At 53.3% G+C, this 22,108-nt stretch overlaps 3 protein-coding genes across 3 annotated transcripts; 1 reads left to right on the top strand and 2 right to left on the bottom strand.

Moving 5' to 3' along the window:
* Window positions 1–6,407: 6,407 nt before the first annotated feature.
* LOC115347275 (C-C motif chemokine 4 homolog) lies at window positions 6,408–7,854 on the top strand. Its single transcript, XM_030028466.2, has 3 exons — window positions 6,408–6,670; window positions 7,035–7,149; window positions 7,493–7,854. The coding sequence occupies exons 1-3, from the start codon at window positions 6,601–6,603 to the stop codon at window positions 7,578–7,580; spliced, it is 273 nt and encodes a 90-aa protein (XP_029884326.1). The 5' UTR covers window positions 6,408–6,600; the 3' UTR covers window positions 7,581–7,854.
* Window positions 7,855–13,816: 5,962 nt separating this feature from the next.
* On the bottom strand, window positions 13,817–19,451 carry LOC115347645 (E3 ubiquitin-protein ligase TRIM39-like). Its single transcript, XM_030029208.2, has 6 exons — window positions 18,751–19,451; window positions 17,971–18,066; window positions 16,091–16,321; window positions 15,931–15,953; window positions 15,323–15,435; window positions 13,817–14,786 (listed from the first exon to the last, which is right to left on the bottom strand). Exons 1-6 carry the CDS (start codon window positions 19,192–19,194, stop codon window positions 14,215–14,217), a joined length of 1,479 nt encoding a protein of 492 aa, XP_029885068.1. The 5' UTR covers window positions 19,195–19,451; the 3' UTR covers window positions 13,817–14,214.
* Window positions 19,452–19,991: 540 nt separating this feature from the next.
* Window positions 19,992–21,548, bottom strand: LOC115347344 (C-C motif chemokine 4 homolog). The gene is made up of 3 exons (XM_030028622.2): window positions 21,361–21,548; window positions 20,966–21,080; window positions 19,992–20,347 (listed from the first exon to the last, which is right to left on the bottom strand). Exons 1-3 carry the CDS (start codon window positions 21,431–21,433, stop codon window positions 20,248–20,250), a joined length of 288 nt encoding a protein of 95 aa, XP_029884482.1. The 5' UTR covers window positions 21,434–21,548; the 3' UTR covers window positions 19,992–20,247.
* Window positions 21,549–22,108: the final 560 nt, after the last annotated feature.

Genomic DNA, 22,108 nt, shown 5'->3' with positions numbered 1-22,108 from the left:
GGTAAGTCTGAGCAGCTCTGGGCAGAGGTGCATGGCAGAACAAGAAGTGGTTCCAGCTTTTGGCTGAATTGCTGCAGAGCAAAACCAAATTATGGCTTTTTGCCATGGAAATAAATCATGCAGAAACCAACAGTGGGAGTTTTATGTTCTTCTGTGCTTGCAACTCACATGCTAGCGTGTGCATGGGGAAATGACAAATGCCGGCTGCCGGCACTGTATTGCTGGGTGAGAAAGGTTGTGGCTGCAGAAAGACAGCTTTGTGGCTAACACCAGCCAGAGACAGCTTTGCTCATGGCAACTTCACAGCTTCTGCTTTCCAGCCTGCCGCCTGCAAGGAGCAAGCCACAGGGCCGGTGGCCCACACAGTGCCATCTCGTTCGCTATGCAGAGCACCAGGGGTGGTGGGGAGGTGTGATGTGATCTGTATCAGGCAGCTCTGTCCTCCATCTGGAAGCCCTGAGATGGTCAGTCAGTGAAGGAAAGAAGCCATCATTTACTGCTAATGAATTTGACAGAGCTGGAGGAGGATGGTCTGCAAAGAGCTGCTACAGCTGCAGTCACTTGGTTGTGTCATCAGCACAAACCAATTAGTGCTTACAAAACTGCCCTTTGTCAGCTGTGATGTTGTTTCCACCAGAGTGCTGAGATGCCTCCTGGAAGGGGGGGCACCTCTCCCTCCCCAGCTGCTCCTCTGCACTGCTGACCCCCTGCCACAGGACTCTGGCTTTGAGTCACCACCTGCAACCCTGGCTGCAACCCCGGCTGCATGCTCCTGCCAGGCTGCTCCCAGAGTAATTCACCCTCCTTGACTTCCAAGGCCAGCTTCTGTTTTCAGTTTTCTGTTTCTGTGCACTGGTTTTCACTTCTCTGACAAATCCCAGAGTCCTCTGCTGTCACAGTTCCTGCAGTTTAAGTATTTATAAGCTGGCCTCTCTCAAGCTTCCTTTATTATTCCTGGAAATGAGCCACTTTTTATCATTTTAGCCTCACCCAGACTGGGGCATGAGATTTGTTTTGGAGCAGACAGGGTAGAAAAAGAAAGCTAGAATTATGCAGAGGAAGATTATAGGGAAGGATGTTACAGTGGGTGCTCAGTCTTCATCCCCTGAGATAGACAGTGACAAGGATTAGCCCAGAGGCTTTGGGACTCCTTCAAGCCCCCCTGAAATCCTGCCCTTGCCAAGAGCCACAGATCACAAAGCACATTCTCCCAGGGCAGAGGGATGCAGGGTACTCTGCTTGCAGGTGATGGTGAGGGCTGTCCCCAGGCTGATGGGGCTGCCTTCCCCTGGGTGTACAGCCCGTCTCTGGGGGCTGCACCACCCTAGCCCCGGCACCTTGGAGCACGTAAAGGGATATTATTCCGTCCCTGTCACTCCTACTAGCCGTTTGATCCTCTTGCCCATAAGCCCACAAGTGGATGCGAGCTCTGGGGTGTAGGGTGCTTCATGTGGCAGATGCTGGTGGTTTCACCTGGGGCAGAGGTGCAGTGCCCCGGGGGTCACAGCCTTGTCCCTCTGCTTGCAGCCTGGGGCAAAGGCGATCCCTGACCAAGTCCAGCTCCCCTCCGCTCCCACTCACAGACTGTCCTCAGCAAGTCCCTCCTGTGGCTGCACATCTCTGCATGGTCCCCAAGGGATGCAGGAGGCCACATGGGGAGGCTGCAGGGCCATGGCACTCCAGCAAGCAGTGCCAGAGCTCCTGGAGCCCTCCCTTCTCCCCCAGGGGATGTGGGTGCCAGGCAGAGCCCGTGCTGGTCAGGGCGGCTGGACAATGGCCCTTTTGAAGGGCACAGGCCCATCTGGGATGGCAAAAGCCCCAGCATCACAGGCAGCATGATGGGACCTGCGCTGCAGAGCGCCCTAACCTACAAACAGCCCCCACACATGGGAAGTGGTTTGCAGCCTTGCAGCAAGCCCAAAATAAATTGTGAGGCTAGTAAACATCCGACCTCCGCTGCCAGTCTCCGTGCATGACCACTGCAGCTGGAAAGCTCACACCTTGCTGTGGCAGCTTGGGGCTCACACCTCCCGTGGGATTTCCTACCCTCTATGAGTGCTGGGGGGGGGGACGGAACCAACACCAGACACATCCCTGCCAGCACACTGCAAAGAAGGGGACCAAGCCGGTGCTGGTGGACATGGGGTCTTTGGGAGGTCCAAGGCCCATGCATCACGGAAGTTCCCCGGCAGTGGTAATTAACCCTGGTCTCAGCCCACTCCATGAGCAGGGGAAGGTCATGATGCTTGGCAATCCCCAAAGCACCCGTGGCTCTGTGGGCTGCTTGCAGCCAGCCCACCCAAACCTCCTGGAGAGCTGGGCTCCAGGAGCACTAATGAAAATGAAAACAATCAATTTGTGGCTTGCTTCTTTTCCTTTTCACTTGGTTATGATGATCACACAAGGCCCAGTGGGTTCATTTATAAACTGGTTTTATTTTTCATCTTAGCATGGCTCTGAATTTTCAGCCTGGTCTTCCTTGCTCTTTGTGGAGGACTCATCAAAGATCTGAGTGAGGTGAGCTGTCCCCCAGGGCAGAGGACGCAGCCCGGGCAGAGACACTTTGTCTGGTCCTCCCAGGCATTTGCAGGGCTTGAGGGATGCTGAGGAGTATGGGTCAGGTGCGCCCCAGCCCCTGGAGCCGTCAGTCGGGGCAAGCCAGGAGCACAGCCCCACAGCTGCTTCCCTAAGGCTCAAAAATTGCTAAAACTCAAGTTTTCACTGTTTCTTTCTTTTCGTTTCATGCCAGGGATGGAGAGGGGTGTGGAGCAATGAGGCTCTTTTATTTCACTTTAATTTGCTTTGAAATACTATACACTTAATCCTCTTTGTTTTATTTTGTTTCAAAAGAAAGGCCAGGAAAAATTTAAGGCATCAACCATTAGAAAGCAATAGTATTCCCTGGGGTATTTTTTTCAGAAAATGCCCTTGCTGGAGGAGGATTGAACCTTTAATGAGATACATTTTTCTTATCAACTACAAACATCTTCCTGGTGTGACACGATTTCAGGAACACACGAAGGGGTCTCTTGTGCAATGCTGCTGGCAGTGGCCGGCTCTTGCTCACGCTGCCCGGCTGGGATGGCCATGCTCTCCCCTGCACCCGGTGTGGTGGAGACAGATGGTTCCCAGTCACTCCCACACGCACAGGTTCCCACTGGGGCCAGTTCCAGGACATGAAATCATCTCAAAAATTCCAACATTTCTCCAGAAATGTCGAGAATGGTGGGGGTGAAATTTCTGGACACTGATGAAAAGTCACCGGTGCCCAAGGTCTGAGCAAGGCAGGATGGAGACTGCTGCAGGTAGAAGCGGAGCTTGTCCTAGAAGCAGTTTCTGAACTCAGGACATTTTTAAGTACTTCCTTTTCTGAGCAAATCCTGACTCCTTAGCATTAAAACCTGCTGTAAATAGCAACTTACATCAGCCAGCCTCACCATTTTTTTCAGGGTTCCCCTTTCATTCAAGATTGAGAATTTCCCTATTGCTGCTATCACCAGATTTATTTTGGGCATTTGCTTTCCTTAACACTTTCTCCTGGGTTTTTTGGGGGCTTACAGCAAACGTCTATCATATTCCTCTATATAAACTGCTTCAGACAGCCTGTCCTGCTGACTCCAAGCACTGCCTGCAGGCGGTAGGGGAAAGGGGAGACCACAGGCTGCGTCATGGATCCTGAAGCTGGCTGGAGCCACAGTGGGAAAACTTCCACCTTACACCACTGTTTTGCTGTGCTAGGAACCTCATTCCCCCTGAGGTGCTCCAGCCCACTCTTCCTTGGCCACCTCTCCATCTCAGAGCACATCCCGGGTTAGATGGTCCTTCATCCAAGACACACAGCTTATCCTCTTTCTGAAAGGGGGAAGAGCTAGAAGAAATTACTTTCTCGCTTCATCATGACTAGAATGTGGGGGAGTGGGTAAGGAAACATTTTTTAGGAGCATGTTGCAACATCTCAGGGCATCACTGATATGACTATAGCCTCCCACCTCCAGCCTGGCAGAGGGGGGGCTTTTGTCAGATTTCTAAGGAAAAAAACAGACCCCTAGGAAGCAAACGCCCTGACTTTGGGGTTATTTTTGGCTTTCAGCAGTAGAAAAGTTTCAGCCCTCACCTGGCCCCTGTAACACAGGTTATCCTAAACTGACTCAGTTAAACTGAGAAAAATTTTTTCTGATTAATTAAAAAATGGTCCCTGACAGTCCAAAATAATTTGGCATCTGCTTGCCGACAAAGGTATAAAGTCATGGAGGTTTTCAGCTGCCTGAAACAGAAAAGTATCTCATTGAAAACATTCAAATAATCAATGCAGATTTCCAACTAATTCTTCTGTTTTAATGAAACTTGGTTTTTATTAGAACATTTCTGCACCATAAATGGCATTTCTCCTGCCTGCCCTACCCACACTGTGTGCCTTGGGAGCAGGACAGGACCAGATGGCTGTAGGTGGCAGATCTCAAGACATGACCCATGTACCATGAAGGTACAATCACAGGGAACAGCTCAGAGGCAAACCATGCTCTTATGTACGTCTACAAGTTATATTCCCTAAGCAACCAGACAGAGGAGCCAAGTAAGCTGACGCTAGCTCAGAGCCGATTTCTGGTCCAGCAGTCATCCGGCTGAACGCCGGGTTCCCACCTCCTGCCTGGCTGGGCGCCCTGCCTGTGGAGGCAGGCTTTCTCCTCATCTGCCCAGGATATTTGGGGACAAGCAAGCTGACAAGCGGAGGAGGGAGTGAGGTCTGAACTGGTTAGTGAGCCTGCGAGGTGCCTCACAGGTGCCTGCAAACGACAAAAAGGAAAGATGGAGAGGGGACCGGACTGGCCATGGTGTGGCCAGAAAGGACGTGATGCTCAGCTTGGCAAGAGCCACATTTGCTCCATGGGGTAGATCTGCCCTCCCCAGCCAGGGCAAGAGGCAGGCACACTACCACTGCTCCCAGCAGGAGCCTCCTTGAGGGTGGACCACCTCTGGGACTTCTGTGCAAGTCCAGGACCACATTGTGCTCCAGACTCCTCTCTGCCTGCATGGAGCAGAGCAGTTAACCTGCATGGAGCTAACATGCTGCAGCTGGTGGAGGACTGTGCACGCCATGCAGCATTGGAGTGATATTGGGAAAACACCAGGTTATTTACAGAAGGCGCTTGGGTCGGTAGCTGGGAGCCTTTAATAGAAACACAGTGAGTCATTGCCCAGCACTGCGGTAGGGGTGCAGAAGTGCTGGCGGTGTGGTTGGGTTGCTCCACTTTACGTTATAGTCCCTCCACTGACTTTCAGGCAGCATCTGCCAAAACATCACCACTCAGTGTTATGGATGGACAGCCCTCAACTCTTGCCAGAGCATCCATCACCTCCCGGCCAGGCCTTTCATCTCCTCCTCAGGGACAGAGAGGTGTTTGGTAGACCTCCATGGCAGGCCATATATAGGATGGTGACTTCTTCCCAGTGAACCATCCTTGGTCACAGCCCTCACCCAGCCCTTGGAGAGCTGTGAGCTCTTACTCTCTCCCATACAACGTGGTCATTCCTCCTTGTCTGTGGTCATTACAATTTTATCTTTTCTGCTGAGACTGGATACTCTTTTCTTGCCTTCTGGCAAATCCCAGTTTCTGCGCTTGTCCTCCAGTTAATCTGCCCCTGGTCTTCAGAAGCAGTGTGTTCTTTCTCACCCTGCTCCTGGAGCCCCTCCTGCCTCATCTTCAGAGTCACAGTCAAGGTCTCCATAGTTCTTTTGGCTCTCTGCATCTCCATGCCAAGCAATGCCTCACCTATCAGTAGCTGCTGAAATTTAAGTGTCGAACCTAAACTGGTCAGTTAGGGTCTCCTTATAGGATCTGGAGCATGGCAGGCACCTCCAGGAGATAACGCCCCATCTCAGCTCTTCTTTCCCTTACACTGAGGAGGAAACTCAAGTGCTTCAGCTTCTGGGACTCTTATTTCATGCCCACCAATACCTGTGTTTGTGCCTGCAGTGCTGTCACCACTGCAGGACATGCCCTGAGTCCCCTTAGACTACGTGAAGCACATACAGGACATGGAGCCCACTGGTAACAGCTCACATCTCGTGCTACTGGGGCGGCACGGGCTGTGCAGATGTGGGAGGGAAACAGTCCAGGGTAGAGGAGACCTCAGCCCCCTTTCCCCTAACCAGCCTCATCCCATCCATGCTCTTCAGTCCATTTGCACAGCTCTTGGAAGGATGCACTTTTGCCTCCAAGCTTCTTGGGCAGGTTGGGTAATAGGGGCCTGCTGACAAATGCAGGAACCTCCACAGGGGAACTTCTTACTAAGGGACATGCATGAAAGAAGCAGAAATAGCAATGGTGACTGTTTCATATCCTGTGTCACTGGGGAGGCTCTGAATTGAGGGGGGAGCTTTGTCCTTCCGGGGCTGGGGCTGCTGCTCCATTCCACCACGACACTGCACCATGAGCAGCCTCTTCTCTGTGGGAAATTCCACCATGCTTACGCAAGCTGCTGCACGGACCTCCTCACCCCATAAATTGGGCAGCTGCTGACTGTCTCAGCATCAGACAGAAAAGAGGCTTTCAAGCTCCACTTGCCTGCTTCAGCTCCAGCCACCACTTCTCAGCTGACATGAAGGTCTTTGTGGCTGCCCTCACCATTCTCATTGCCGCTCTCTGCTACCAGACCTCCGCTGCACCGAGTAAGTCAGGCTCTCCCCCTCCTCTCTAAATGGGAACAGGAAAGATGTTGCTAATGGGACAGGTCCCCCTTACACCTCTGGGTCCTCTCCCATGTCAGACCACCCTCTGGCAGGTGCTCCAGGGCCTTTGGGGCTCTCCTGCCAGGGGAAAGGCACAGCTCAAAGCACGGGATGGGCTGTATTAGTGCCAACTCAGGTTGAACCCAAAAGAGAAAGAATTGAAGGAAGAAGAAAAAAGACCTCATCTTTCCTCTTCCTCCTCCACATGCTCCCCACTCCCCAGACCCGGGGGTTTGCGGTCCCAGCTCCCTGCCACTGGTCCCCATCCCTTGCCACTGCTGACGACTGTCTTTGCCCTTCACAGTTGGCTCCGACCCACCGACCTCCTGCTGCTTCACCTACACTTCCCGGCAGCTGCCACGCAGCTTCGTGGTGGAGTACTATGAGACCAACAGCCAGTGCCCCCAGCCAGCCGTCGTGTAAGTCCTCTCCTCCTGGGTGGTGGTGGGCTCTCCCTTTGGGCTGAGGATCCAGAGAGGGAAAGACCCCTTTTCAAAAGACAGGGATGGAGGCTGGCCCCAGGGGATGGGAGGGATAGGGGGACAAGAGGTGCAAGGTGATGCTCCATGAGCTCAGCACACAGGGGGCTCGCACCGGTTCTGCTCCACCATTTTGCAAACTAACTGGTGGCTGCTTGATGCGATGAGCATGGCATGCTGCATGCCCAAATTCTGCTGATCCTTGGGAGAGGCTGGGTTTGGGACAGGGCTCCTCTCCATGCAGCACTCTCCCACTGAAAACTTACCTCTCTGCACCCCACAGGTTTATCACGAAGAAGGGCCGCCAAGTCTGCGCCAACCCTGAGCAGGAGTGGGTCCAGGAGTACATGAACGAGCTGGAGCTGAACTGAAGTGCCGGGACAGACCCTGCCACCCTGTGTCACCCAGCTGCCGGGATGGGCGAGCCGCAGCCAGCTGCGGGCTCTGTCAGAAATGTTTCAATGTCATTTAAAGCTAGTTGAGCAATAGAAAATGTTCCAGAATCTAACTTTAGTATTTTGATATTTACATATTTAATTTTTATAGGGGAGGGATGAGGTGCAATAAGTCCACTCCAGACAAATAAGAATATTATTTAATATATTTTTTTAAATGAAGACTCATGCTCAGGTTATATTTTCTGTATTTAATTAATTGTATTTTTAATGTAATATTTAATTCAAATTTCAAGAAATAAATATTTTTGTAAGAACTTTCTGTCTTTGCCTCTATTACAATTAGTTGCAATGACAATAGCTGAAATTATAATAGTGGCAACACGTTCTTTATTCCCTTTTCTACGCTGTCAAAACCCCCACAGGCTTTTGCTATCTGAACATCCTGGTTTGCAAAATAAGAAGAGAAAAACCATGAAGGAGGAGGTGTGAGAAGAGCATAGATTATATTCAGGTAGCTTGGCTCACTCTTTTGATAAGGTATTTAATCACTACTCATTACAACTACTGGCAGCTAGTTAAATTCCATTGCTGGTCCCATTATAGTCAATTAAAATGTTACCTTCAGGGGCTGAAATTTAACGTGTTGGCTGTTTCAGGGAAAGTTTTCTGAGAGCTGCAGCTAAAATGGATCAGCTATTCCCGGAGCTGAGGATGGAAAAAATATGTTTCACTACAAGAGTATCAGAACTATTTCATTAAACTCTCCTTAGCTGGGAAATGAGGCTTAGCAGATATGTCCCTCTTATGAGAAAAGGTGCTTTTTCTCCATGCCTCCAAAATCTGCCCATCTCTGGAGATGCCTGCCCAGAGGCACAGCGTCCAGAGATGCAGTGCTCCCCTGCAATCACCCTGCCAGAGCCCAGCCTCAGGGCAGGATCTGCCCCTGCAAGGAGACATCTCCACTGCAGCCCTAGGGCTGGCCTGTCACCAGTGCTGAAGGAGATGGAGCCCACACCACTGACAGCATTTGGGTTGCTCTGATCAGCTCTGGACACGCGCTGTTGGATGAATGAGGGTTTGGCTTCCTCCTGCCTGGACCTCGGATGCCTATAGGGCAGCCCAATGAAAAAGAGTCAGGTCAGAGACCTGTCTGCACTCAGCTCACCCCACAGTGTTTTCATACTGAATTTGAGGGAACAAACATGAACATCAGTGAGACACGGGGGAGCAGAGAAGAAAGGGGGCTCCTGGGGAGGGTGAAGATGAGCAGACACAGGGCAGAGGCTATGTGGGAGCCATGCAGTGAGAGGAGCCTCAGGTGGAGCTGGAACAGACCAGGGGGATGTGGGTGTGTTTGGTGGAGGAAGGAGCATATCAGTTATGTCAGGAGCCTTGTCACTTCAGGAACTGCAGCTCCCAGCTCCTCAGCCCACGGGGCAGCGTGCACCCCATCAGTCATCCCACTACAGCACTGACTGCACCCAGCCTAAAATAGCATCCAGGGAGGAGGAGGAGGGTGAAACAGAGAGATGTGCCAGCGAGCAGGACCCCTTCCCCAAGATGCTGCTGGGAGAGAGCCCATGGCTGGGAGGTTCAGGTGGACATCACCACGAAGGTGGCTGTGCCTTGGTGACAAGAAGCTGCTCCTGCATGTGGGGGAGGTGGCTTTGGTCACAGCCCTGACTCCCCAGGCGCTGCATGCCCCAGGGCCAGCTCCAGGAAGAGGGCTTCTTGTGGCCATGCTGGAGGTGAGGACACCTTGGCCGTTGGGTACTAGCCAGCCCCATATCTGGGTGCCAGAGCCCGGTAGCTTCACCCTGAGGAATGAGATTTGCACAAAGCTGGGTGCCCAGAGCTGCCCTTGCTCCAGGGAACAGCAGGAGCAGGGGTCAGGACAGGGAGACCTGCAACAGGATCATCCCAAAATGGCTTGAGCCTCCACAGTGCCTCTTGGATACAAGCCCCATCTGTCCCTGTGGCACTGGGAGCAGTCCCGCAGCCTTGGGGTTTCTTGCCAAAGGACACACAGTGCAGGATCATCTGGGGAGCACCATCCAGCCCGTGAACTGTTTGAGCCTGTTGCAAACAACCCCAAGTGCCAACGTCCTTAACAAGCCAGGTCACATTCAAGCCACCCACAGCAGACACCTACGCTGGGTACCTCAGCTAACTCCTCACCGCTATTCTGGGAGCCTGCAGGGAGTCCTGAATTGCTCGTGTTTTTCTTGATCTTACACCCACCTACGTGTGACAGCTCAGAGGAGCCCTCCAAGTGCATGCGAGGAACACAGCGCACTTATTAATCCACACCCCCAGGCACAGAGGTGTGAACGAAGCCTGCACGAGCAAGGCAAAGGCAGCCAGCAGCTTTCAGCAAGCCGGCAGCTGCCTCCAAGGCCTGCAAGCATCATTGTGCACATGGAGCAAGCATCCCTGGTGATCTTCAGAGCTGCCACATTTTGCAAAGGAGGAGGAGGAGTGCAGGAAGGTGGCCTGGAGCAGGGACAGGCAGGGGCTACAGTACCCTTGTTGCCATTAGCTCAAATCTGTACCCAGGGATTACTGTGCCCAGAGCAGGGGATATACTTTCCATATACATTGATGCAGCTATTTGATGCTGACCTCACTGCTAGAGCTGAGTGGTGCAAGAAAACCCTCACACCATGCAGCCCTTGGAGGAGCCCCAGGATGCCCTGGTGCTCATGCATGGGACTGAGGTGCTAATCATGATGCTCATACCTCCCAGAAACAGCCTCGCAGGGTGCTCAGGGAGCACCCACTGGAGACAGGGCAGGTGAACCCAAGAAGCAGAGGGCACTAAGCCCAAGGCAGCAGATGAAGAGAAAGGAGAGGCTGGGACCCAAGAAGAGAGTGGCTTGCAGGGGGTTTCCTCTGGATTCAGACCAAGACAAGAGCAATGGTGTCAAGGGCTTCAGAATGTGTAAACTACTATAAGAGAGACTCATCCTGAAACCAGAGCATGGTGTTTACTGAGTATTTTGTGCAATGTATATAAAAGTAAATATTTTTAAAAACCCCAGGAAAGCCTAGCTGTGAACAGAAGTAAAATCATTACTATGATAACATCATTATTATAACATACATGCACATTAGGTATTTGTTGTTTATATCACCCTGGTGTGTCCGTAGGCTTTTTGAGCTATAACAACAGCCAGGGGAGTTGGAGGTCAGAGTCTGGCATTGCACAGAAGAGGGAGCTGGGCTGTGGTGATGGAGATACAGATTGATGGCAATAAGGTTCATGGTCTGATGGCTTTTACATCTCCACTTTTTCAGAGGAATTAGACACCCTGAAGGCAAAACACCTGTACACTCAGAAGTGCCAGCTCTGTGCGTTCCTCACCATCCCAGGGACCTATGCCCTGGCTTGCTGCAGGGAGGAGAGGCTCAGTCCTCCACCCGAAACAGCTCTTCCCAGAGACACCAAGATGGGGGACCATGTCTCTTCTGGGGGGCCAGCATCTAAAAAAGGCATGTAAAAGTGGATAGTTTTGCATGCTGCATACAAAAGTAATGTTCCCCTAAAGTAGCACTATATCCCATTCTTCCAGGGCTGAGGAAGACACAGAAGTATTATGCTAGAAATGGTGCCTGGTTATCACCTTTCCTGTAACGGCCAACATAAGGCAGATGTGGCAATGAAGACCAGGAAGAACATTTCTGCTTAGTTCTTAGAAAGGCACAGATGACTACTCACATCCCCGTAAGATGACAACAAAGCATTTTCCACTATACTAGAAGAGAAAGAACTGCAGGTCTGTAAATTTTCCTGGGGAGAATCTTAACAGGGGACACTGTCAATGCCTCTGGGTGACCAAACTGCCCCAGGAGCTAAAGCCTAAAAATATGACATTAATCTAGATTGCTCAGAAAAACAGCTCCCTCATCACCCAACCCCAAACCATGGCGATTCTGCCACATGTAGTATCCCAAGAGATTACTGCCTTCAGTAAAACCAGACACCTTGAGCAGATCAGTCCTGGGACCCTGGGACTACAGCAAGAGACTGTCTCAACCCAAAATGTCCCTGCAAAACATATGTATAGGCCCATCTTCCTTCAGCATATGGAAATCAAATGGAACTGGTGTGACTGTGATTAGTCTGGCACATACTGGTCAGCCCCTTTGGTAATAAATAACCTTATGATGCCATGTGAGGGTGACCAGCTTGCTTGGAGCTGGGGAGCAGGAGCGCTTGCAGGAAGACCCACATGCTCGGGTCAGACCATGCCATGCCGTGCAGCCATCCCTCACGGCTGAGGCAGGTGGTCCAAGCAGGACCTGGTCCTTGCTGGGCAGGGTCGGTGTGAAGGCCAAAGCCAGGCAATAAATGTGTTTCCACTGAGAACAGGGGCAAGCTCCACTTGTCATGACTTAAACAGAAAACCTGCTTGCAAATAGCTTTAGGAACAGCTTTAGCTTTAAGTTAGCAGGGAGCTCTAAAAGCCAGGTCCCAGTGCTCCTGGCTTTTCTCTAGCTGCCCATTGCCAACTAGTCTGGGCATCTCAGGGCAGACTGGTATCTGCCCCAAGCAGTTTCTTAGTTGCAAGTGATGTGGAGAGTCCACCAGATGGAAAATTTTATAGCATATTCAGAGTTATCTCATGCCTTCAACCTTTCCTCTCCTTTCTGGGAGAGGCAAATTCATGATTTCTAGGAATGCTTTGGGTGCTGTGTTGGGGTGAGTTCACATCCTTTCTGCTCATTCATTTCTTCACCCTATTTGCAAGATCTCCAAACTGTTGCACTTCCTCCCGCCTATTCTGGAAATGCTCTTTGTCCCTCCGGCACCGCAGCGAGTGCCACTCATCTGTCAACTTGCCATGGTCAGATTACTTTTGCTTTCTGGACAGTTTCCATCCCACCACCTTGTCCTGTCCCTGGTTCAGTGACATTTAGCCTGGTCCCTTCCCAACTGTCACCCTGTACAACAGGTTTCCCTGGCTGTCCTCACCACTCCCCCTCCCCAAATTGCTTCTTCTTCCAGTCTTCTGTCAAGACCTCAAAGTTCCTGTCCTTTCTTACCTTCTCAGGCTCCATAAACACCCTCTGTAAGATCTCCATGGAGGTCAATGAGCTGCAGAGCCCACCAAGACCCATTGCCCTTCTTCCTGGGACATGGCAAAGCTGGGACTGGGCTCTTCTAGCTGGTCTCTTCTCTCTGCCATGCAGCTTCCAAAAGAAAGAGCCTGAAGCTGAAGGGACGAGGGTGGGACTCCCCAAAATGCAACAAAACTCAGCTGAGAGGAACTATCTCAGGTCCAGCATCATTTTTCACTAGGAGACTCCTAAAGCACCATCCAGGACACACCCAGAGAAAGGGTGCTGAGCATTTCAGACCATGCTTTATCAAATCTCATTTTATTTGAATTGAATTGGTTTTTAAATTGAGCAGCATCATTATTTTTGTCTAAAGAGCATGCTCTGCAGCTGCTCCAGCTGGCAGTCCACAGCTGCTGGCATTGCCTCCACCCTGTCTGCCGCCAGGGCAGCGTCTCCTGCCTCCTGGCCCTGGTCCACAGGCACGTTGGTTTAAATGAGTAGGACTAGCTGATGCTGCACTTGAACTTAAGGACCTGAGAGCTTTTCCTCCAGTGACAGGTTGGCAGACTGATTGAGGCAAGAACCTCGGGCAGCAATACAGCCTGGAGGAGAAGGGATGTCCCAGGGGATGGAGAGACCAAAGGTGACCTTTGGAGACATCAGCAGAGGCTGGGTTATTTTTCTTTCCCTGGGCTTTGCAGCCCTTGACGTGCCCCCACCTGGGGTGGGCAACTCACTGCTTCCCATGCTTGGAGATTTCCCACCCATGGGGCTTGTGAGGGGAGGTGGAGGGGCTGGAGCTACCAGACCTAGAGGTCATCTTCCTGCCAGGGGATGAGAGAGCAGCCCAGGGACCACCCACACCCATACAGAAGTCCCCTCGCCTTCACCACAGGCCCCAGCACCACAAGGCTGAAGTGTGGCCAACTACACAGGCAGCTGCCGCTACCGAATCCCTGCCTGACAGGTGCCCAGCTTGCTGTGGTGTCCCACTGATGCCACAGCAGGATCTCTCGAGGACCCTCTCTGGGCTGCAGATGACCAGGTCCAGCAGCACCCTTTGCTCTCTGAGATGTTGCAGATTAGCTGGGGCTAACGAGCAGGGATGGATGCACCGCAAAACCACAGTGCTAACCACACAAGGCTCCCCAAATCAACCCTTTATTGCCTTGTTCCAGTACAATTCACACCAAAATCAGCACTATGCAGCAGGCTGGGCATGTATCCTTCTCCAGCAGTCTGTGAGATGACCAGCAGGGCAGTGGTGGTCAGTGGGATCCCCTGTCCCCGTCAGCGGCACAGAGGGTTATGGCACATCCCCACTGCAAAGTGCCCTTTCCAGCACAGGCATGGCACGAGGTGGGTGTCACACTCGGCAGGTGACCTCCCGTAGCCAGGACCATGTGGGGACCTTTCCATGACTCTCACCAAGGCACACAGATATTTCCCCAGTGCTGCCCCACCATCACCCTCCTGCTCACAGGAGGAGCTAGTTGGGCTCCCAAGGTCTCTGCCTGCTGGTGGGAAGCCAGAGCAGCTGCTGTCACAGGATGATGCACCCAGTCCCCTGCGTGTCCCTGACCCAGGAGATCACCAAGGGCTCTGCATTTCTGCCCCCCAAAAAGGCACCCAGGAAAAAGAGAGGCCTGAGGTTCCCTGAAAACTTGTCAGTGAAGGTGTAAACATGGGAGCGGTCGCTCACATTGTAAAAGGAGATTTCTCCTGCCTCGTAGTCCAGGAAGATCCCAATGCGCCGGGGTCTTACGGTCAGGGTCAGCGGGGAGATAGGAGAGGTGAGGGCCTCGTAGTTGCCCCCATTTTGCAGCCGCAGCAACCAGTAGCCCTTGTCTGGGGAGAAGAGTACATTGCCTTTCCGGCTAGCAGACTCTCGGCACAGCCCCAGGCCCCACTCGGGCTTGTCTCCCACTTGCACCTCCCAGTAGCAGCGGCCTGAGAAGAAGACCTGACTCCCCAGCACCGCTGGAGTGGTGCCGAACCTCTTGGGGTTGTCGAAGAGGGACAGAAGCAGCTTCTTGCCCCCGCGCCGCACACTCTTGCGGTCCTCGGACAGGGTAAGGTCAGGGTGCGCCGTCTCGGGGTCCAAAGTCACATCCACTGGAGCGAGAGAAGGGTGGAAGGACAGATGGGGCTTCAGGGGTCTGCAGGTGCAGGCACGAGTGGGTGTCTGCAACCCAGATGCTGGGCTCTTCCAGCTCTTCCTACCTCCTACATTTATTTGCTTGTGCCTGTGGTTTTGCACAGCTCCCAGCACTGCTTGGCAGTGGGGAACTGCAATACATAAAATCATGCTAACTCTAAACCATATCAAAATATTTGGCATCTGGCTGCAGAGCAGGAACAGAATAAGGGTGGCTCTGCAGCCCCCGGCACAGCTTCAGAAACAGCCAACACTGAAAGCAAGAGTTTGTGGGCAACACAGAGCCTGAAACTCCAGAGTGACCTCCTAGCCTTCAGGGTCACCTCACAACCCATCCAGAATGAGGAAGGTGTCCCCACCATGGAACCAGCCTGAGCTCATCAGTACACAAACTGGGACCAGCTGGACAAAGCTTGTTGAAAAAACTTCCCCGTGCCCCAGGGTATGGGGGGTGGACTGGAGCCAGGAGCTGGCACAAAAGCAGCTCCCTTACCTTTGAACTTCTTCAGCATTTCCCTCATGCCAAGGCAGTGCTCGGGGATGCTGTAGTTTTCCTTCAGGGTCACGGACACAGCCTTGGGGGACTGGAACTTCACCCCCTCACACCTGAAAGGAGAGTGATGCCCATGGGCTGTATCCAGAGCCCACAGCACAGCCAGTCTCCTGCTGGGGTCGGGTTTAATGCCTTTCTGTTGGCTGCATGGAGGCATCTCCTCCCTTGAGCTCTTCGGCTGTGAAGAGCACTAGGGATAACTGCTGGCTTATCAGCAAGCCTGATGGGACCAGAGCTAAACGACGTGGGGACCGGCAGTACCAGTCCCTGGGAAAGAAGGAGCAAGGCCACCTGGGCAGCATGTCCCTTAGGAGAGGATGCATCTCACACACCACAAGGCCAGGCAAGCCATTGGCTCTGGAAGAAGAGGATGGAGTCTCTTCTCCAGCCCCTGCTGGTCTCAGTCCTTTCTTTGTCAGCCCCAGGGAGGACCAAACCAGATGCTGGGTAGGGAGGACAGGGGGTGGCTGGCATGGAGCAGACACGAACATCTCACTTAGAGCCTGAAGGCAGCCAGGATAGTAGAGGGAATGAGCACGGGTACCTACCTGCTCAGGACGCTTTTCATGTCCTAGAAGGAGAAGAGAAAAACCATTCTGTGTGTGAGGCTCCAGAGCCTCATGCCCACCAGCCAGCCTGGCCCTGGCCACCCACCCAGATGGCAAAGGCATCGAGGCTGAGTTAGTGGGGCTGGTGGCATAGCCTGACCTTGAGCAGCCCGTCAGCTGGCTGCTGGGTCTTCTCCTTTATCTCCAGGATCAGCTCCTCCAGCAAGGACTTCTGCTCCACCAGCCTGGCCAGGTTTTCACTGATCATCAGCAGAATCCACTTCTCCTCCTCCTCCAGCTTCTGGAGCAGCAGCTTCTCCTCGTTGGCCAGCAGCCGATGCAGCTTCCCGAACTCGCTCACAATCCTCTCCCGCTTTTTCTTCACTGTCTCCTTGCAATAAGAAGATACACTGGGTGAAGCAAGGCACTGTTAGCCAGGCAGCTGAGACAGAGCCAGATTCTCTGGCACCCATGCCCAGCATCAGGCCCTGGGAAACCACCGCATTTTTTTGCTAAGTGCATGTATTTAAAAAAACAGCCAGAGGCTAACTGCTGTGCTTTCACCTCGCCTGAGTTCCCGCTGGACATCCTCAGTTTACCAGCAGTAGGACTTTGCCTGGGGCATTTCTGCTCAGCTGGACCTCAGATGTCTAATGATGTCTCCGTGCAGCACAGGGGACTGGTGGGGCTGCTAGGTTGCAAGGACATGCCATCAGGTGTCGGGGCAGGTTTTTATTAGATGTGATACAACTCATCCCTCCAGCTAGATTTAGGCTAATGCGCTGCTCAGGCAGCCCAGAGGAAATGGTCTACGTCTGGAAAAACCCACAGCAACGGGAAAGAGGTGGAAGAAGCCCCGGGGCTGGGGAGGATGGAAAGAGGGAGACAGGGAGGACTCCCCGATTGTCTGAGACCGCTCACTACAGCCAGCAACAGGCAGGGTCTGCCAGTGCTTTAGGGGTTTTTGCCTGAGCCCTAAAAATTGGCATTTTGCTTGAAACCTGAAGCACCAGGAAAACACACTGCGGTTATCTAGGACCATGAAACCTCAAAATGCAGAAGATAAATGAAAGGAAAGTGAACTGCCTTTATTTTTATGTCCAAGCACATGATTTCTTGGACCTGAGTCACAAAGGCTTGATAAGCCAGGATGGTCACAGTCACCTCCCCCCTGCCGCTCACAAGGGACATTTTTTTCTTTTTACTAAAAAAGGATGACAACGCTGGGCTGGGAGGAAGCCAGAGGCAGCTGAGCTGCGGCTCCGGAGCCCTGAGTCAGGTGGGTGGTGCAAGAGTGACATGGCTTTTTCACAACCTCCATCCCCAGCCTTGAGGGGGATGGTGGGCACACAGGGGCACCCCAAAAACCCACCACCCACTTGGCTGGGCTGCGGCAGGCAGGCAGAGGTGCTGTGCAAAAAACTAGGGGAGTCCAGAGAAACCTGTTTTCCCTGCCAAAGCTGATTAATCATCAACTCTAGCTCAGGGCTGGATAACTCGGTCCAGCAGTTTCGTTTCCTTTTCTGCAGTTACTTTTACTTTCCAGCTTCCACCCTGGAGGGACATGAAATGCAGCTCTTTTGCTGGTGTCATATCTCCCCGGGACTGCCTGGAGTCAGGCAGAGGTGCAGTAATTCAGCTTTTCCTTTTTTTAATGAAAACACTTCTAGTTCCTATTGTTGTGAAGCAGAGCTCACCCTATGGCTCACGCCTGGCTTGTAACTCAAGCACACATTGTAAAACAAAAGGCAAATAAAAAATGTCCGGTGTCTATTTGTTTAACCGGCAGACAAGCCCCTGTCGTTTCAGTGGAGCTGCCGTGCTGCTCTTTGCAAAGCATTTCTTTGCAAACCTTTTTAATTTTTTAGTAGAGCCACACACAGTCATTGAGCCTGGCTTCCAGCACCAGTCCTCCATACAACAGCAGGACATGGGGACATGTCCCATCCTGAGGAGTATGCCAAATTCACGGCCACAGATAAGATCATAATTGCCGATATCTCTGAAGCTCATTCTTTAAGAATTAAGCCAGGCACCTGCCTTGCACTCCTGGGTTTTCATCCTTTCCACTGACTCACGCTTCCTCACGTCCTCCACTTCCTTCGAAAGATGCTCCAGGGATTTCTGGAGTTTGACCTGAAAATAGAAGAAACGGGCTCAGCTCACCCCAGCAGCACCCACCGAGCGCTGCAGTTTGGCCGGGCCCTCTCTGCCCTGGGACTGCTGGTGCCAGCAGGCAGCCAGGGGACAGTGACCCTGCACCAGGCAGTGCCAGCCCTGGCACCCGAACCCAGCAGCTGTGCTCTTCACTCCACTCACAGCATTAACCCTTTCCGCACTCCTTGGGTTTTCTCCATATTTTTCTTACTATTTAGGTTTTGGAGAACAAAGTGACTGCTCCCCACAACGCCAGGGCGCGGGGCGGCTGGCAGCACGCTGTCAGGAGCATCGCTGGGACGTGTGGTTTGGGTGCACCCCTCCACCAAGGCAAAACGTCACCAGGGCAGGACCCACCACCCCCACTTCTCTGGGGGGTCACAGAGGGGCAGGGAGCCAGGCTGCCTCCGTGCACCCGGATGGACAGGGGTGAGCCTGGGTGCCGGAAAATTTGGGATCCAGTGGGTCCAGCCTCATTCCTCCAATGAGAGCAGCTGGGTGGGTGCCACCGTCTCTGCCACCCCCTCCTCTGCTTTGCCAGCTGTGCCGCTGGGGCTGTTGGGAGAGGGGCGATGGGGTCCTGGCGGCCGATCCCCTCGGCGCCAGTGTGCCCAGGGTGCATCAGGGCAGGACATGGACCCCTGGAACCCCAACCTCCCCTACCTTGTACACCTGTGCAGCCTCCTCGATGGGGTAGACGGTGTGCGAGCGGTGGTGCAGGGACTCCCGGCACACCACGCAGATGGCTTCCTCATCCTCCTCGCAGAAGAGCTTGAGGCGCTCATCGTGCTGGGCACAGAGAGGGGTCCCTGTCCCCATCCCTGGCTCCGTCCCCGGGCCGCCCCGCAGCCCCAGCTGCCGGATGCTCTCCACGATGTTGGCCAGCTGCCTGTTGGGTCGGAAGCCGCTGCGGTGGCAGGAGGCCCGGCACTGCGGGCAGGAGAAGGGCCCATCGGCCCAGAGACCCTTCTCCTGGCAGTGCTTGGCGATGCAGCCCCGGCAGAAGTTGTGCCCGCAGTCAACACTGACAGGCTCGCTCATGTACTCCAGGCAGATGGGGCAGATGGCCTCCTCTTGCAGCCGCTCCAGGGCACCCGCTAGGGCCATGGCAGCCTCCGTGGCCGGTTGGCCTCGCTGCGCGCTTCCTTCCCCCCAGAGTCAACCAGCAAACACAGGCTTGCAGGCAGGCATGGTTGCAGCAGCCTCACGGCGAGGCAGCGTTGGCAGTGCCACGGGAGGCCGGAGGAGAAGCCGGCCTAGCTGTTGTGCGGCACCAGCAGCGGGAGCCTCAGCACTGGCTGGGGGAGGAGCGTTGCACCGGCCAGGACAGCTGCAGTCAGCCTTAAAGGCTGGGGCTTCCTCCAGCTCCAGCAGGTCAAAGAGAAAGAAAAACCCTGCCAGGAGACTGGGACAAATTAGGAAGTACCAGAAATAATCCCTGCCCACAGATAACCCCGGGCACTGGGATGGCAGAGGTGACAGGGTTGTCTCTGGTGTTTGCTGAACCAAGCAGCCCACGGCTGCAGTGTGAGCCCAGGTGTTGCCTGCCGGCTGCGTGCTCACAAGCTGCCTGAAGGTGCTAGACGAGTTTGGCGATATCCGCGCCTTACCACACCGCAGCCCATGCTGAAACATCCCTCGTGACACCCATCCACTGCAGAGAGCCACAAGCTTGGGCATCGTCTGGGGCAGGGCTCAAGCACAGCCCAGTAAGCAAGGGGTAGGAGGCACAGGCAGCTGCCCAGAGCCCTGCTGGGAGTGGTCTGGATGAGCACCACTTCACTGTGCTGGGGGGCAGCTGGGAGCCGCCCCGCCACCCTGCAGACCCATCTAGTGTCAGCCTGGACCCCCCCCAGCCACCACTGCCCACCACAGCCTCCACGAAGCAAACCAAGAGCCAGTGGGAGAAGCTGCAAGTTTTGCCCCTTTTTATTACACAAAATAACTTCAACACAATCAGTACAAATTAGAATGAAAAGTTTCACTGAAAATGCCAAATAAATTAAAAATACCTTTGCATAAACTTAAATAAAAGAGCTAAACTCTGTATTAAATAGTCTGCCAAATTCACAGGCAATAAGAAAAAAAGGGACGTGTCTCGGAGGTGTCCATGAGAGAAGGTCCTCACAGAGGTGATGCTTGGAGGGAGCAAGGCGTTGCTCATCCACTGCCTGCCTTGTCCTTTTGGTGATTCACTATGTCCTGGACCCACTTATCATCAGGTTTGCCACAGACCTTCTTGCCTGTGATTGTGGTAAATCTGCAGAAGGAAATGCAGTTGAGAGGAGAGGAGAAGAGAGGAGAGGAGAGGAGAGGAGAGGAGAGAGGAGAGGAGAGGAGAGGAGAGGAGAGGAGAGGAGAGGAGAGGAGAGGAGAGGAGAGGAGAGGAGAGGAGAGGAGAAGAGAGGAGAGGAGAGGAGAGGAGAGGAGAGGAGAGGAGAGGAGAGGACCACCTGCTCCTTGCCACTGGTGACCCCACCAAACCAGACACCTCTATAGCTGCAGAACAGCCCCAGGGAAATACAGGGGGGGGGGGCTTGGCTTAATGTCATTACAGATGTCTTGTTCTCTGCTATGTAAGCCACTTTGCCCCCAGAATGCCTACTCCAGCTGGGACACCATCCTGCCTGAGTCCTGCTATCTTGGGTTAAGGGGGGTGACCAGCAGAAGCTCTTTGGCTCAGATCTAGCAGTGAGGTCCACAAACTGGCTGCCTGGAATATGGGACTGGCCTCTGAGATGTTTCCAGGCTGTTCTCCTAACATGGGAGAACCCAACCTGGTGTTTTCCCTTGCCAGGATGGGGTGTGATGTGGGTTTCCTGGCACTGCCACACTTCAGTGGAGCAGGGCCCCCCAAGATTTGGGCAGATCTACTCACATCACAGCTGGCTGGAAGCAGTGGCTGTCTGTGTGCTCATACATCACCACGCGGCTCAAGGGAAATGCTTTGGTGCTGTATTGGATGCAGCAGGGACCAGACATGTTGACAGACCCTGGAAGAGAAGTAAAGTTTTTCTGATTAAACCAGACCAGGAAAAGGACCAGTGGGGAGAAGCAGGGTCAGAAGAACAGAAGGTCCCCACTGAGGAGGTGCTGCTCCCACCATGGGCTCCCACCACAGCCATCCTTCCCTCAGGAAGCCAAAGAGTAGCAAGACATGCCTCTCCTTTCCCACAGCAGATGCTTGGAAGGGAGAGCTGCCAAGCATCACTAGACCTTATACAGCAGAAAGAAAGAGGAGAGAGCTCCTCAGAGAAGAGAACTTGGACTTACTTGGAGAAGAGGAGACCTGGTAGCAGAGGACAGCCATGAGAAGTACAGCAAGGGTAGCTGTGGAGGTCTTCATGCTCCTGTTGGGTGGAGATAAATTGTAGGAGTCAGGCTAGACTGCTGCAGAGTGCCCCTTGTTGTGCCTGATGTGGGATCCCTGGGTTCAGTCCACTTTATAGAGGGAGACAGCAAGCGAGGACGGAAACATGCCGGAAACATTGCTGAAAGACATGACACAATGGAAAAAGTGCTGTGTCAGGGGTGCCACACAGTCCCACAGAGGGAAGTGCCTGGAGCCCCAAGGAGAGCAGTGCCCTGACGTGGCATGTTATATAATGATATGATACCATGAAATGATAGAGAACAGGATGACCTCTTTTTTCCTTTCCCCTGAGCTAAGGACTTTGTAGAGAACCTAGACATAATGATTCAGAAGATTAGTAGATGGACCTCTTGTCTAGAAGTCACTTGATGGCAATGGATGGAGAATGACCATGGCTGCCACGCACTCATGTTTCCTAGAATATCTGTATCACAGACAAACTGGGGACAATTCACTTCTCCCACAGCGACTGCAGCAGGGAGAGTCCATGAGTCAGGCAGCCCTCCCTGGCTGCCCGCCCAGCGAGTTGGCGAGGCACACAACAGCCATGCCCTGCCCGACTGGTAGCACTGCCCCAAGGAGATGGGGGCTTTCTCTGTGGGACCCAGAAGGCCATCAGTATGTAAGCGTGCAGAGCAGAGGGTAGAG

The sequence above is a fragment of the Aquila chrysaetos genome, chromosome 10, assembly GCF_900496995.4.
Source record: "Aquila chrysaetos chrysaetos chromosome 10, bAquChr1.4, whole genome shotgun sequence".
Classification (NCBI taxonomy): domain Eukaryota; kingdom Metazoa; phylum Chordata; class Aves; order Accipitriformes; family Accipitridae; genus Aquila; species Aquila chrysaetos.
This window is presented reverse-complemented; position numbering and strand designations above follow the sequence as displayed.